This window comes from Loxodonta africana, chromosome 8, assembly GCF_030014295.1.
Source record: "Loxodonta africana isolate mLoxAfr1 chromosome 8, mLoxAfr1.hap2, whole genome shotgun sequence".
In the NCBI taxonomy this organism is placed as follows: Eukaryota; Metazoa; Chordata; class Mammalia; order Proboscidea; family Elephantidae; genus Loxodonta; species Loxodonta africana.
The window spans coordinates 85,495,543-85,511,044 of record NC_087349.1 but is presented as its reverse complement, the minus strand read 5'-3'; the positions used below and the strand labels follow the sequence as shown (position 1 = coordinate 85,511,044).

The 15,502-nt window shown below is 40.3% G+C and overlaps 1 protein-coding gene across 17 annotated transcripts in view; it reads left to right on the top strand.

Moving 5' to 3' along the window:
- Positions 1–15,502, top strand: part of OSBPL3 (oxysterol binding protein like 3) — a 224,403-nt gene that overhangs the window by 151,680 nt on the left and 57,221 nt on the right. For 15 of the 17 annotated variants that reach the window (XM_003407072.4, XM_003407071.4, XM_064290092.1 and 12 more), the window contains 2 exons: positions 8,285–8,415; positions 10,863–10,970. In XM_003407072.4, the coding sequence (XP_003407120.2) occupies positions 8,285–8,415; positions 10,863–10,970 (239 nt within the window). The remainder of the gene's footprint in view (positions 1–8,284; positions 8,416–10,862; positions 10,971–15,502) is intronic. The other 2 variants (XM_003407074.4, XM_003407073.4) reach the window with 1 other exon arrangement.

The window sequence follows — 15,502 nt, the reverse complement described above, 5'->3', positions numbered from 1 at the left end:
TGTGTGACCTTCCACTTTTTCTACAACTTGTCAAAGACATCTGATTTCTCATATCCTTAGTGTTTTATAGAAGCCCTGGTGGTGCTGTGGTTAAGAGTTCAGGCTGCAAACCAAAGGTTGGCAGTTCAAATCCACCGGCTGCTCCTTGGAAACCCTATGGAGCAGTTATACTCTGTTGTGTAGGGTCGTTATGAGTCAGAATCGATGGCAACAGGCTTTTTTTTATGGTTTTTGTAGAAGCTAGATTAAATATTAGGCAACCAACATACACCCACCCTAATTTTAAAAGTCTTTCTTATATATTATAAATTGTAATTTTATTTTGGTTCATATTTCTGGCTTTGTGTGTATGTTGGTACACATATAAGCGAAGAGAGGACGAACATACTAAAACCAAAAAGTCAGAAATAATTTGCTTTGAACATATTAACTTTTACATTTTCCAAAGTGAATTTCATGGAACACTTTACCCAAAGATACTTTAAGAAAAAAATATTTCATGATTAAAAATGTTTGGGAAACACTAATGAAAATGGTTGTTCTCCTTTGGATCTACCCAAGAAACAGGAGATATTAAAGACCCTAAGAAGTTTTACAGCAAAAAGTCCTGTTAGCTTTGGTTAACTCAGTGATTCTCAGTGTTATTTGGGAAGCTCCCCTCTTCCCAGCCTTAATGGCTATTAACATCCTGGGAGTTCCTGAGAAACATACTTCAGGAAACACTATATTATAAGCCTTTTGGGATTAGCCGTCTCCATTGACTGAGTCAGGAGACACGTGTTCCAGACCAGCTCTGTTAACTGATCAGCTGAGGGACTTTGACTTTACCGGTTAACTTCTCTGGTCCTCAGTTGCCTCATTTTATGAGAGTCCTAAAGTGTTTGTCCTTTCTCTTTTGGCTCTGTGATTATCATTCTATGAAAAATTATTTTGTACTGAGCAGGAAGAATTAACATTGCTGCTTATTGTTACAAGGAGGTTTTAGGAGAGAGAGCTCTACTAGCAACAACAGAAATGACTGAATTTGGTGAAAAAGCGAAGACTAGAATAGGATAACCAAACCAAAACCAAACTCATCACTGTCAAGTCGATTCCGACTCATAATGACCCTATAGGACAAGGGTAGAACTGCTCCATAGTGTTTCCAAGGCTGTAATCTTTACGGAAACAGACTGCCACATCTTTCTCCTGTGGAGCTGCTGATGGATTTAAACCTTGGTTAGCAGCTGAGCACTTAACCACTGCACCACCAAGGCTCCTTCTAGGATAGGATAGGGGGCTCCAGATAGAAGTGGATATTCACTTTCTGCCTTTAAAGGGAAGAGAGTAAGGTTTTACTGATACTTTTCCTGCAACGCCAAAAGATATTTTAGGTGAAGGAAAGCCTCACTTACAAACATGTAAAGGCTAAAAGTAGAATAAAATGAAATTATATTAGGTTGTTCAGTATACTTTTATTTCTGGAATTTTGTCCTGTGTTGAGTTTTAAATGCCAAGTGATCATTTTCTGAACTGTTTTGAGCTTATAGAAGTGTTGAATAAAAAGCCAAGTATGTCACAATAACATCACTTTCATACATTTAAAGCTAGAAGAGAAATACGACTTAAAGAAAAGCCCGACTATTTACTGACCATAAATTGGGATTCTGCATAAAAGTCTGCTGAGCAGTTGGGGCCATGTAATTTATTAGTAAATAAATTTGACCATTTTGTAAAATTACCAAGCATGTCTAAATCAAAGAACCATTTGGATGGAATGTGGGTTAGAAAATGTTGTAAAACCGTGGATGCCCCACGAGTTTTGAAAATTAGAGGAAGCACTTCACAGAAGATCAGATGATTCCTGATGTTTTAGGAATGCTAACATTTTAAAGAAAATTCACCCAAAATGTTGTTTTCATTTATAAAAAGGAAAGAAAATTAGTGAGTCCTACTGTGTTTCAGAAGTGATTTGACAATATATTTTCTCATTGTTTCCATAGAGCATTTCTGGGCTGTGGGCATTATCCACATATAAGTATGTGGAAACTGAGGATTTATCTAAATTCTAAATAGCAGCTATCTTAGTTACGTACTGCTGCTGTAACAGAAATACCACAAGTAGATGCCTTTAAAGAACAGAAATTTATTTTCTCACACTTCTGGATCCTAAAAGTCCAAATCAGGGTCCCATCTGTGTTGATTTCTTCTACGAGCCTCTCTCCTAGTTTCTGGTTCCTTTACTTGTAGACAGTCTGCACATGGCATCTGTCTTCCCCCTGCATGTGTCTCTGTGTCTCTTCTGGCCTTTATATAACTTAGAAGGTCTTGGATCCCCTCCGCACTGGTAGGACCTCATTAACATAGCAAAACAAAATGAAAAACCAAACCAGTTGCCATAGAGTCAATTCTGACTCTTGTTGACCCCATGTGTGCAGAGTAGAACTGCTCTCCTTATGTTCAAGGCTGTGACCTTTCAGAAGCAGATCTCCAGGCCATTCTTCCAAGGTACCCCTGCATGGATCCAGCCACCAACCTTTTGGCCATTTGCACCACCGAGGGACCCACCCATATAACAAAACAGAAGAAAATCCCTATTTCCAAACAGGATTATATCCACAGGTACAAAGGCCAGGAATTGAACACGTACATTTGGTGACACAATTCAGTCCATAACAGAGGATTTAGGTCCATTTTTACCTGTTACAAAATCTCTTTCTCCCACACCACATTGACTCCACATGGGTGCTAGTTATGTGTTATAAATGTATTCTTCAACCTCTTACTCTTTTTTGATGCTGAGAAACTGCTAAAGAAGGAGCATGTTAAATAGAGCTCAGGTAAAATTAGAGCACAGGTATCCTTCAGTACCTGAACACTGTCTATCCACACATGCCATCTGTGACCTGACCAGCATAACTCAGGAAAAGAACAGCATGGACACCTGTGGAAAAGAGAAAGGTAGAAACCACCGAGAGCCAGCATGGTCCATTAAGTACTGGTTAGATAATTATTGTTGTTAGGTGTTGATCTTGTTGATTTTCGACTCACAGTGACCCCATGTCATAGGACTGCCTCATAGAGTTTTCTAGGCTGTAATCTTTACTGGAGCAGATTGCCAGGTCTTTCTCTTGAGGAGCAGCTGGGTGAGTTCGAACGGTCAACTTTTTGGTTCGCAGCCGAGTGCTTAACCATTACACCACCAGGGCTCCTTGGTCAGATTATTAAAAAAAAAAAAAAAAATATTAGACCACTGTAATTTCTTCTCTTTGAGGCAGGGGAATTGGGGTGTTGAGTTACAGGCTTATTAGATTGAGAAATCAGGAACTTCATTAGATATGTTGTTGCTGTTAGGTGCCGTCAAGTCGGTTCCGACTCATAGCGACCCTATGCACAACAGAACGAAACACTCCCCGGTCCTATGCCATCCTTACAATCGTTGTTATGCTTCAGCTCATTGTTGCAGCCACTATGTCAATCCACCTCGTTGAGGGTCTTCTTTTTTTCCGCTGATCCTGTACTCTGCCAAGCATGATGTGTCCTTCTCCAGGGACTGATCCCTCCAACAACATGTCCAAAGTATGTAAGACGCAGTCTCGCCATCCTTGCCTCTAAGGAGCATTCTGGCTGCACGTCTTCCAAGACAGATTTGCTCATTTTCTTGGCAGTCCATGGTATAGTCAATATTGTTTGCCAACACCATAAATTCAAAGGCGTCAATTCTTCTTCGGTCTTCCTTATTCATTGTCCAGCTTTCACATGCATGAGGCGATTGAAAATACCGTGGCTTGGGTCAAGCGCACCTTAGTTTTCAAGGTGACGTCTTTGCTCTTCAACACTTTAAAGAGGTCCTTTGCAGCAGATTTACCCAATGCAACGCGTCTTTTGATTTCTTGACTGCTGCTTCCATGGTTGTTGATGGTGAAGCTGAATTTCAGAATGGCATACTATACATTTTTTTTTCCTTCTAGTAATCTTGTTGTTTGTTTGTTTTTTTTAATTTTAGCATTTTAAATTATGTAATGTAACACACTTACTGAAATGTACAAGAAAGCGAATTATAAAATGAATAATTGCCCTCCACTCAGGCCAAGAATTAGAACCTTGCCAGCACCCAGGAAGCCCCCATAGCTCTTTCCTTTCACACCACCCTCCCTTCCTCCTTGAAATAACTAATATCCTGACTTTTCATGGTAATCATTTCCAAGCTTTTCATTGTCATTTTATCACCTATGTACACTTGTGTACATAAAAATTTAGTAGGACTCTTCTAGTTTGGTAGAAAGCCTTGCTTTACTGCAGGCTCTCTGAAAGTCAAAGGAATTGATTTGGCAAATTCGATTTTGGCAACCAGCTGTGTCCCATTTATTTCATTTAGAGCATTAAACATGACAATGAAGAGGTGATTCTCCCGGGGATGCACTCAGACGGCTGTGGGCATCCTGTGGAGTTGCACAAGAAAGGGGGTGCCTGTCTGATAGGACCTAAAAAGTGCAGTGAGTTAGTTAACCGCCTGGCTCATAGACTGCTGGATAGATTCTGCTCAGTTCTTCATTCATAGAGCATCTGCCCAGCTTGCAGTTATTTACAAGTTTTGACCTGGCAAGAAATGAGTGTCCTCAGGAACTTCTGTCCATATTTCAAGAGGCTGCAGTCACCACCAGGAGCCCTGGTGGTGCAGTGGTTAAATGCTCAGCTGCTAACCAAAAGGTCTGTGGTTGGAACCACTTGCCACTTTGCAGGAGAAAGATGTGGCAGCCTGCTTCCATAAAGATTTACAGCCTATGGGGCAGTTCTACTTTGTCCTATAGGGTCGTTATGAGTTGGAATCGACTTGATGGCAGTGGGTTTGGTTTTCCTGACCTAGTCTTTGCTTTTTGACCAAACTCAGTCATTTCTGCTGTTGCTAGGAGAACTCTTTCTCCTAAAACCACCTTGTAACAATAAGCAGCAATGTTAATTCTTTCTCCTCAGTGCAAAATGATTATTCATAGAATGATAATCACAGAGCCAAGATGTAGCAGTCTGCTTCCATAAAGATTTACAGACTTGGAAACCCTGTGGGGCAGTTCTGCTCTGTCCTATAGGGTTGCTGTGAGTCGGGATTGACTCAATGGCAGTAGGTGGTGCTAGGCAGGTACCACTGCTTTCATCCTCGTGTGTCTCTTTCATCATCATCATCACTATTATTGTTGCAGTAACTCACATTTGTTATTTGTTACATGCCATGCGCTGTGCCAGGTGGTTTACGTGCATTATCTTAATTAACCCGCATAACAGTCTTGTGAAGTGAATGCTGTTATTGTCATCATTTACAAATGAGAAAACTGGGGTTCAGGCGTATTATAACCTTGTTAAAGGTCATGCAGTTACTAAGTGATGGCGCTGGGAAGATCCAAGGCTGATATTATAGCTCATGCTATTGGTCTGTGTATTGGACTGACCACTATTTCACTCAACTGAATTGTTTAAATCAAAGAGCTAGACTTTGCTAGAAATTGTGAGTACCTATTGCCTCCTGTGTTCTGTCAACAGAAGAGGCACCATGGTGTGTGTGTGTGTGTGTGTGCGCGTGTGTTTGGTGGAAAAAAGATGTGGCAATCAGCTTCCGTAAAAATTTACAGTCTTGGAAGTCCTATGGGGGCGGTTCTACTCTGTCGTATAGGGCCTCTGAGTCAGAATGGACTCAATGACAATGTGTTTTTTTTTCCCCACTTCTTTTTCTGGGGGAGTGTATTTGTTTTTACACAAATTACTTATTCGTACTGTGACTTTGTGAAGATGATTTAAGTCCATCTCTAAATGCCACAACCTCAGACAAGTTCAGCAATAACCTGTATAGAGGTTCAGTTGTCCTCGTGGCTGTGAAATGAGGCAAGTAAGTCAATAATGCGTATTTAGTTTCTGTGTTATGAGATAGGCCACGCTTGGATAACAGTACCTCTAAAAATGCAACCCTGTGGAATTCAGTAACATGCCAGGCCATTTGAGAAGTATGCCTCTGTCTCTTCCTTTCGTCTGCCCTTTTAAAACCAAATATAATAAAGGAGATTGGAAAGATAATATTCAATGTGATATCCATGATCAATAAGTTAGAGGACAGTCTCCTCATCCCTAGGAGGTAACTTGTACATTAGGTGATCAAAACCTGATGAACCTTTTGATGAGTGTTAATGATTTTTAAAACATTAGTTCAGGTGTTTCAATGCTTAATGGTGCTAAGCTCTCGTTGTGCCTAAATGCTCACTAAAGTGAACAGAGTTCAATGCCAAGTTTAGAGGTGGGGAAGGACTAACAAGAGCTGGAAGGACTAACAAGGAAGAGGGTAGGTAACACCTTATTCTGAAATACTTTCAAACTTTCAGAAAAGTTGCAAGTATAATACAAAAAACTCCCATACACCCTTTACCCAGATTCACCATTTTTAGTATTTTGCCACTTTTATTTTTTCTCTTTTTCTACACACACACACACATGCACGTACACTTATTTTTCTGAAGCATTTGAGAGTAGGATTCATACATCATGACTTTCTCTGTGCCTTTATACTTTAGTGTATATTTCCTAAGAATAGAGATATTCTCTTATATAACCACAGTACAGTTACCAAATTAAGAAAATTTAAGCATTGAAGCAATAAAAATCCATTCTACCTTCCATATTCAAGTTTTATCAATTATCTCAGTAATGGCCTTTACTAGCATTTTCCCCCGATAGTATAGGGGGAAAGCAGAGTAGTCCATGATCAGATATTACATTTCATGATCAGATATTACATGCCTCTTCAGTGTTTTTTATTTGGGAACAGTTTATCTGGCTTTCTTTCTCTTTTATAAGATTGACATTTTTGAAGAATACAGGCTAGTTTTTAAAAAAAGTAGAATGTTCCTTATTTTGGGATTTGTCTCAGTCATCTAGTGCTGCCGTAACAGAAATACCACAAGTGGATGGCTTTAACAAAGAAAAATTTATTTTCCCACAGTCTAGTAGGTTACAAGTCCAAATTGAGGGAGTCAGCTCCAGGGGAAGTCTTTCTCTCTTTGTTGGCTCTGGAGAAAGGTTCTTGTCCTCAATCTTCCCCTGGTAGGGGAGCTTCTCAGGCGCAGGGACCACGTGTCCCAAGGGATGTGCTCTGCTCCTGGTGCCGCTTTCTTGGTGGTGTGAGGTGCCCAACTCTCTGCTCACTTCCCTTTCCTTTTATCTCTTGAGAGATAAAAGGTGGTGCAGGCCACACCCCAGGGAAGCTCCCTTTACCTTGGATCAGGGAGGTGACCTGAGTAAGGGTGGTGTTACAATCCCACCCTAATCCTCTCAACATAAAATTACAATCACAAAATGGAGGACAACCACACAATACTGGGACTCATGGCCTAACCAAGTTGACACATATTTTGGGGGGGACACAATTCAGTCCACGACAGGGTTGTCTGATCTTCATGATCAGATTTGGGTTAAATATCCCCAGCTGGCATACAACAAAGGAGACTTTGTATCTTTCTCAGGGTATCACATCCAGAGGGACACAAAGTCCATCTGCCTCTCATTGGTGATTAATTTTGATCACCTGGTCAAGGTGCATTGTTACCATTTTTCACCTGCAACCAGTAAGCTTTATTCTGAAACATTTCTAGTCTTCGGGATACAAGCAGAATGACATGGCAAAATACCTTGATGTTAAGTCATAAAGTAACAGAATTTTATAGTGGAAAGGGGCCTTAAAATTGACAGGTACGTTTTTAAAAAGTCAGTTTAATGGAATATTACTCAGCCATAAAGAGCAATGAAGTCCTGATACAAGCTACAACATGGATGAATCTTGAAAACATTGTGCTGAGTGAAGTAAGTCAATAACAAAAGAACAAATATTGTATGATCTCACTTATATATCTAGAATAGGCAAATGTATAAAGACCAAAGTTTATTATTGGTTATCAGGAATGGGGCAGGGCAGGTGGGGGAGAGGGAGTCGTTGTTTAGGAAGCATTGAGCTTCTGTTTATGGTGATGGAAAACGTGGCAACAGTGGTTGGTGATGGTTGCATAACATTATTAATGATTAATGTAATTGATACCACTAAGTTGTACGTGTGAAAAACATTTAATTGGCAACTGTTGTGTTAAATATATATTTTCAACAATAAAAAGAAATATAAAGTCAGGTTAGAGTATACATTTGCTGCAACTCACAAATATTCAGGGCTGTTACTTTTCTAAATTCTTTTAGAAGAAATGTATTTTTTTGTATTATGTTTTTTAATTATGTCTCTTCCTTTATTCCTTTTTTTATAATGATTATATCTTTATAGTTTACTTCACTTTAAGGTCAGCTTTTAATACTATATCAATGGAGAGAGACAGACTGAAGCATCTGATGGAACAGGACATCACCTCCTCCCCCTCGGCCCAGGTCATTGGTCTGAAGCACGCCCTGTCGTCCGTAAGTTATGTGTCTGTGTCACAGAAATGCCTGTAACTGTGCTCAGGCTCATGAATTCTTCATGTGTTCCATCTTCATGGTTGTGTTGAAAATTCATGATGGAGAAAACCAGACAGATTATCCGAATTACATTCTAGCCTTGCATCAGATCTGCTTATTCCCAACATCAAAATTCAGCCTAACCCAAATCTAGTATTTTATTGTTAGGTACTTTAAGTTTGATTTCTTCCTATTCGTTAGGTTGATTTTTCTATTTCCACAAGACTTTTATTATATGTTTGTGTGTATTTCACAGACATGCGTTTGTTAATGCTTACCAAATCCAACAGTTTGAAGATTTGTAGGCCTGAGGCTCCACAAGCTTAGACGACTTTCCAGACGACACATGGCAGAGCTAAATTTCAAATTCACACTGTTATCTTCTCTACTGCAAAACACTGATCCTATTTGCCTCTCTTTCAAAGATATGAAAGTTATTTTATTTGATTATACAGTAAAAACATTTCATCCCTCACCCCCACCCCATGGTCAGAAAGAAATGAGTCCTACGATGTGTCTGTCAGGCAATCTTTGAACCTTCATAACAACTGAAAAATTAACAAGCTGTTTACTCACCCATTCACTCTCTGTTTTTAATCAGTTTCAGTTCATCCCTCAGACTCATTGGACTCCACTGGTGTGCCCTGTCCTAGGACCCGACTTTGAATTGCTGAAGTTGTGGTCGTTCACCCTTTATCTGTCAAGAAAGTGGAGAAACTTCCACTTAAAGCACAATTAAAAAAAAATTAAAAAGTGGAGAACTTTTGAAATAGCACACTTATTTGCTCTTACTCTTGTTTGTACTTTGGAATTCCTACTTTAAATAGAGAGTGTATGCACAGGTGAAATTACCATCTGAAGCAATACTGGATTTTCTGTTTAGGGTCAGATAGGGGAGATGAATTTCAGGATCTCGTTGTCAGGAGCCAATTCAGCCTTGAGAGAACCAGAAAACATCCATCAGTTCAATTCATCATGTTACTGAGAAAAGTGATGCTCTTGGTGTAATGTGAATGCTAAACTCTACCAGTAGCACATGTTATTGTTATAAGATACTTAAGGAATATTCACTCAGTTGATATCCAAGTATGCTGTCTCTAAAAACCAAAAATAATAATGTTGGCTTACTCCATGTGTAGTCTTAATGTTGTCTGCCCTTAGATCATAGTGGACAGCCTGCCAGATACTGGGTTACTGAGTGCTACTTTGATTTGAGGGAAGTAAGGTGGTTCTTTTTTTTAGTTTATATCCCAGTGATACATAGTGTTTCTTATTGTTCCTGTTATGTTGGCTTTTAGTGCATTTAGAAGGTATCTCTGATGGTCCCCAAACATCCCTTTCACTGTGGTCTTCCTCTCCTCTGACTTCCACCCATGGAGGTCTGACCTCATCTTGCTAATCTGCTCATAGGATAGCGCCCATTGAGACCCATTTGGCCATGATATCATCTAACCAAGCTGTTCTTACCTCCGTTAATGGGTGAGAAATTCATTCCTCATCCATGTTCAGGAAGACAGACAGACAGATGGATGTGTGTGCAAGTAGTCGTAAAGCTGGTTGTGAAAGTATCTGGGGAACAGTCACGTGAATTTGTCCCCTACTAAGATCATTTGGAGAACAGTGGGTCATTAAGCACACAGGAACATCAGCATGAAGGAAACATCTTCCTTTACCTTTGAGCCGGTTCCTTTCTGGTTAGGAGATTAGGGTGGGGAATGGAACCTGTGCAGGGAGGAATCAGAGAGGTCCTGAGTGGTCTCATGCATGCTCACATCACATCCACCTTTCTGGGCCCACGGCCCCCTTACCTCTCTACAGGTAAGTAAGTTTTTTTGTTTATTTTAGTTTTTTTTAAATAAAATGTGTCATAATCCTGAGGAGTGAATAAAACAATCAACACCTATATTGTAAAACAGTAAAATTAATCCTGTACAAATTCCTATTTACCAGCACACTTTCTAAGGTCCAGTTCAACTGGTGTGATCGTTAAATAACAGTAAAATATGCCCAGTCAAAAGGGGGTGGAAGCAGCATCTTTTTCAAGGATGAGAGAAGCTTGGGATCATTAGGAAGTGAGGTGGCAAAAGAGACAAAGACAGTTTCGAAGGAGGGGGAGATGCCGAGAAAACTCTAGTCATAACAAGAGCTGGAGGTGTCTGACCCCTCCTTCCATCCCTGGAAATGAGACTAGAGAAGAGGCATCATTTCCAGAGTTTAATATTCTTTACCTCCCAGGCATCTCAGAACGGGTATCTTTTGAGCAGCATTCAATGCAAAAGCCCAGAAACGGGGCTACATCTCGGGGAGATTTATTGGGCTCTCAGATACCTCTCCTGCCAGGCCCATTGCTGTGCTTTTCTGAACCCGCCCTTTATTAACATGGCCCCACTATTTTTAACATGTTCCAGGCCCTAGCACAAAACACAGATCTTAAAGAGCGCTTACGCAGAATCCATGCCGAGTCTCTGGTCCTCGACCACCTGGCTGTTGCCAAGTTGGGTGACAGTCTGGCAGAGGTGGGTAAGGTTCCTTGTCTGGTAATATCTTCTAGCACCGCCCCTTCCGTGACACCCTCTGTCTGGTTGCACGGCCTCCTTGCCCACCCTCATGAGTGGCGTTCGCATCCCTACCCGCCTCCTCTTTGGTGCTTGCGACAGCTGCCGCAGGAATTGGGGTCCGCAGGGTTCAGGGGCTTTCTGGGGAGTGTGCTGCTACTCGCATTTTTAAACTGCCTTTCTTCCGCCAGAACTTTTCTTCCATTTGTGCTTCTTTACTCCATTTCCCCTCTAAGTATCACCACCTTTCACTAGGTATTACTGGAGTGGGAACTATAGAAAAATGTTTTTCCTGTTATTTCTGAACACTTGAATTTCTCATACCCATAGTATCCCAATTCCCTGCCCTCTTCCTTAACACCTTTTCCAAGAACCTCTCCTATCCTTTGTTTGTGGCTGTTCCTCTCTCCCCTTCCTGTGTTTTTTTTTTTTTTCTTTTAAAGACCGGAGAGAGAGGAACACACTTTACACTCTGAGAGAAACATAATGTATTACACTGAATTGCCTTGGTCAGTTAATAGTACATTAAAAAGGTCTTTTCTCAAGATTTGGGAAGTTTACCCCAAATATTCTTTGAACGTATTTAAAATGAGAAACATCACAAATATACAAGTGGATCACTCTAAAAATAAGTACAAAAGAGCAAACCAAACCAAACCCACTGCCGTTGAGTCGATTCTGACTCATAGCAACCCCACAGGACAGAGGAGAACTGTCCTATAGAGTTTCCAAGGAACGCCTGGTGGATTTGAACTGCAGCTTCTTGGTTAGCCGCCATAGCACTTACCCACTATGCCACCAGGGTTTCCACAAAAAAAGGAAAGAAGGTTAAAATGTTTTTAGGTATCTCTTATGTTTATATGACTCAGATATGCTACATTTTTTCGTTAACAGATAAGATTTCATTCAAAATAAAAAATAAGGATGGTAAATATACAAGGGGATGTGTGTGTGTGCGTGTGTGTGTGAATAATTTTTTAGACAGGATTTCTAATGTTTAATCTTAGAGTTTCTGAGTGGTGCCAATGGTTAATGTGTTTGGCTGCTAACCAAAAGGTTGGAGGATTGAATCTACCCCGAGGCACCTTGGAAGAACATTCTGGTGATCTACTTCTAAAAAATCAGTCATTGAAAACTTAATGACCAAACAATAGTTTAGCTTAACTAGTAAAGAATGTCTGCCTTGAGCATTGTGCACTTTTAAGATCTATCTGTATGAGATCAAATTGACAACAGCTACTGGAAAGATTAGATAGATAACCTAGGGGGCAGTAAGTTTGTGTTAATTGGGGGAGGAACAACTCAGAAAAGGGGGGTGAGAATGGTTGCACAACTTGAAGAATGTGATCAATGTCACTGAATTGTACATGAAAAAACTGCTAAATTGATTTATATTCTGCTTTGTGTATTCTCAACAACAATAAAATAAAAATATTGAAAAAAAAAGAAAAAAACTGTGTGGAGTACAACTGTACTCTGACACACATGGGGTCTCCCTGAGTCGCAGCTAAATTGACGGCAACTGGTAGTAATTTTAATCTTAATCCTTCCCCTTCTTTTTCCTACCCTTGAAGAAAACAAAACCCTCACACAATACCTTCACTCTTGAGAAGCTGTTGTGTCAGGCAATGAGGAAATTAGAGGCTAAAGTCAGACGAAGAGGCCAGGGCATCTGTCTCTATTTATAGTACCAGCTCTGCCACATGCTGACTGGACTCTACTCTTCTGACAACAGAGCTCCCCTCTGTCCGTGGTGGCTGGTATGACTCTTACAGCTCCTGAGGTGCCTAACAGTGGTCGATGAAATTCCCCTACAGACATACTTTCCCAAGAGATCACTTTTTAATCATCTTGATCTAGAACAGACATAAACCAAGCCACTTGCAGGACTAAGCACCTAAAGATTACTTATTACTTGTGATGGTCTTGGCTTAGGCCTGGGCGAAGACATATGCTCACCAGGCTAGCCCCCTCTTGAATCTGCACATTTGCTAAATGAAGCAGAGCGCAGTCACCATGACCAGCTCCCACTGAGGGTTGTTTGCTGCCAGACACCTCAATATTCTAGAAAGTTGCATATTTTTTTTCCAGACTGTACTTAGCTTTTAAATAATATTATTATGTAAACTATAACTAGTTAAATAGATCAATGACAAATTGAGCATTTATATTTTTATGAATTTATGCTCAGTGTGCATGCTGTGGCTATTTGTGATTTGGAAAGGAAACCAAAATCACGAGTCTTTTAAGATGCATATTATTAAACTGATCTCAAAGGTAATACACTTGAACAATTGGTCTCAACCCACCTAGAGCAAAGGAGAATGAAGAACACCAAAGACACAAGGTGATTATGAGCCCAAGAGACAGAAAGGACCACACAAATCACAGACTACATCAGCCTGAGACCAGAAGAACTAGATGGTGCCCAGCTACAACCAATGACTGCCATGACAGGGAGCACAACAGAGAATCCCTGAAGGAGCAGGAGAGCAGCGGGATGCTGACTCCAAATTCTAGTAAAAAGACCAGACTTAATGGTCCGACCAAGACCAGAGGCATCTCATAGGTCATGGTCCCTTGACCTTCTGTTAGCCTAAGACAGGAACCATTCTCGAAGCCAACTCTTCAGACAGGGATTGGACTGGACTACAAGACAGAAAATGATACTGGTGAAGAATGAGCTTCTTGGATCAAGTAGACACATGAGCCTATCAGGGCAGCTCCTGTCTGGAGGGGAGATGTGAAGGCCAAGGGGGACAGAAAGAAGCTGGCTGAATGGATATGAAAACACAGCGTGGAGAGAAGGAACGTGCTGTCTCATTGGGGGGGAGCAACTAGTAGTATATAGCAAAGTGTATGTAAGGTTTTGTATGAGAGACTGACTTGATTTGTAAACTTTCACGTAAAGCACAATAAAAATTAAAAATAAATAAACAGGAAAAAAAAAGGTAGTACACTTGGAGGCTTAAATGCTATAAGTTGTCCATGAAAGGGTAGTAATAATAATCCCTCGAACTCATACCTTCAAAAGCCGCCTTCTTGAGACCTGAATCAGTGATGTGGGTATCTCATTTATCTGTCTCCTCTTTCAGTGACTTTGTGTTTTCCGTATTTTATCCTGCTTTTCACTGAGTGACTCGGGCTGACTTTCCCAGCAAGGGAAAACTCATTGTTGCTTTCAGGAAATAAGTCAGAGACTAAGTATAAATGCATGCCCCAGAGCCTGGAAACGTCTCCCCCGTGTATTTTTTCAGATAACATACAGGGTCCTTGAACACTGTTGGGAACAATGTCCGCAGACTGTGGGGTCAGCCCAGGGGACTTTTTATGAACCTCACTTTCTTTCCTCACCTCCTGTTACCTTCTTTTACCTGCACAAATTACCCATCTTAAATAAGTATCACAGCTGTCACCTTCAAGAGAAAGACGCTTGAATTCTAAAATCCTCTCTATTCTATCAGATATTACCCCCCACACCCTATGAGGTTCTCCTATTTCGTATTCCTGAATGTGAAGATTAAACGTTTTCAAGTTATCAGTTGTTAGAGTATTTTATATTATTTTAAATTCCAAACAAAAGGCCAGGTGGCTTTGGGGGATAACATTCTACTAATTCTAAAGTCCATTTAAGAGACTAAATAGGTAAGAACATCAAAGAAAAGTCTAGAAGAAGAGAACTGGCCTTAATTGTCCACTTGTCTGCTATATTCCAGGTGTGTTTGAATGTGTTATCTCACAAAATCCTAATCGCACCTTAGTGAGGTAGGTGTTGGTAGTCGCATTTTAGAGACCGGAAACTGAAACCCAGCCAAGTTAAATAACTTCCTCTGGGGCACAGACCTGGTAGGAGGCCAAGCTTGGATTTAAATCTACTTCTGATGAGTCCAAGGTACATGTTCTCTCAACAGCATCACACTGCTCCGTAATGAGGAGGGGCATTCGAAGCCAGAAAGAGAAACACACAGTAAGGCTACAGTAGTTAAGATAAGGTGGAGATGGTGTAAGAATGGGACAGAACACCTGGTGGATTCAAACTGCCGACCTTTTTGTTAGCAGCCATAGCACTTAACCACTACACCATCAGGGTTTCCATTATATGTAGAGAGGAAGTAAATATATATGGTAGAAGAGGTGTAAGAAACCAGTGGGGAAAATGAGTTATTCATTATGTGAGGAAGGCACAGAAGTTTAAATGTTTCCATTGCACACTAAAACAAATTGTTGGCAATTCAAACTGAAAGGGAGAATTTCCTGAATTTGGAAGCAATAAGAAAAAATTGAAAAAAAAAAAAAATTTTTTTTTTTTAAACAACATTTGAGTATATTTTTATAGACCAGGAAACATTTTTCAGTAGAAATGACAGACTTAGACAATGCCAAAAAGGTGAAAATATCTGTAATATGTAAACAATAACAGCAAATAATTTAAGACCTCAAAAAAGAAATGGAACAGAGGACATAATTCTTAAAGAAGAGAGAACTACAGCTAG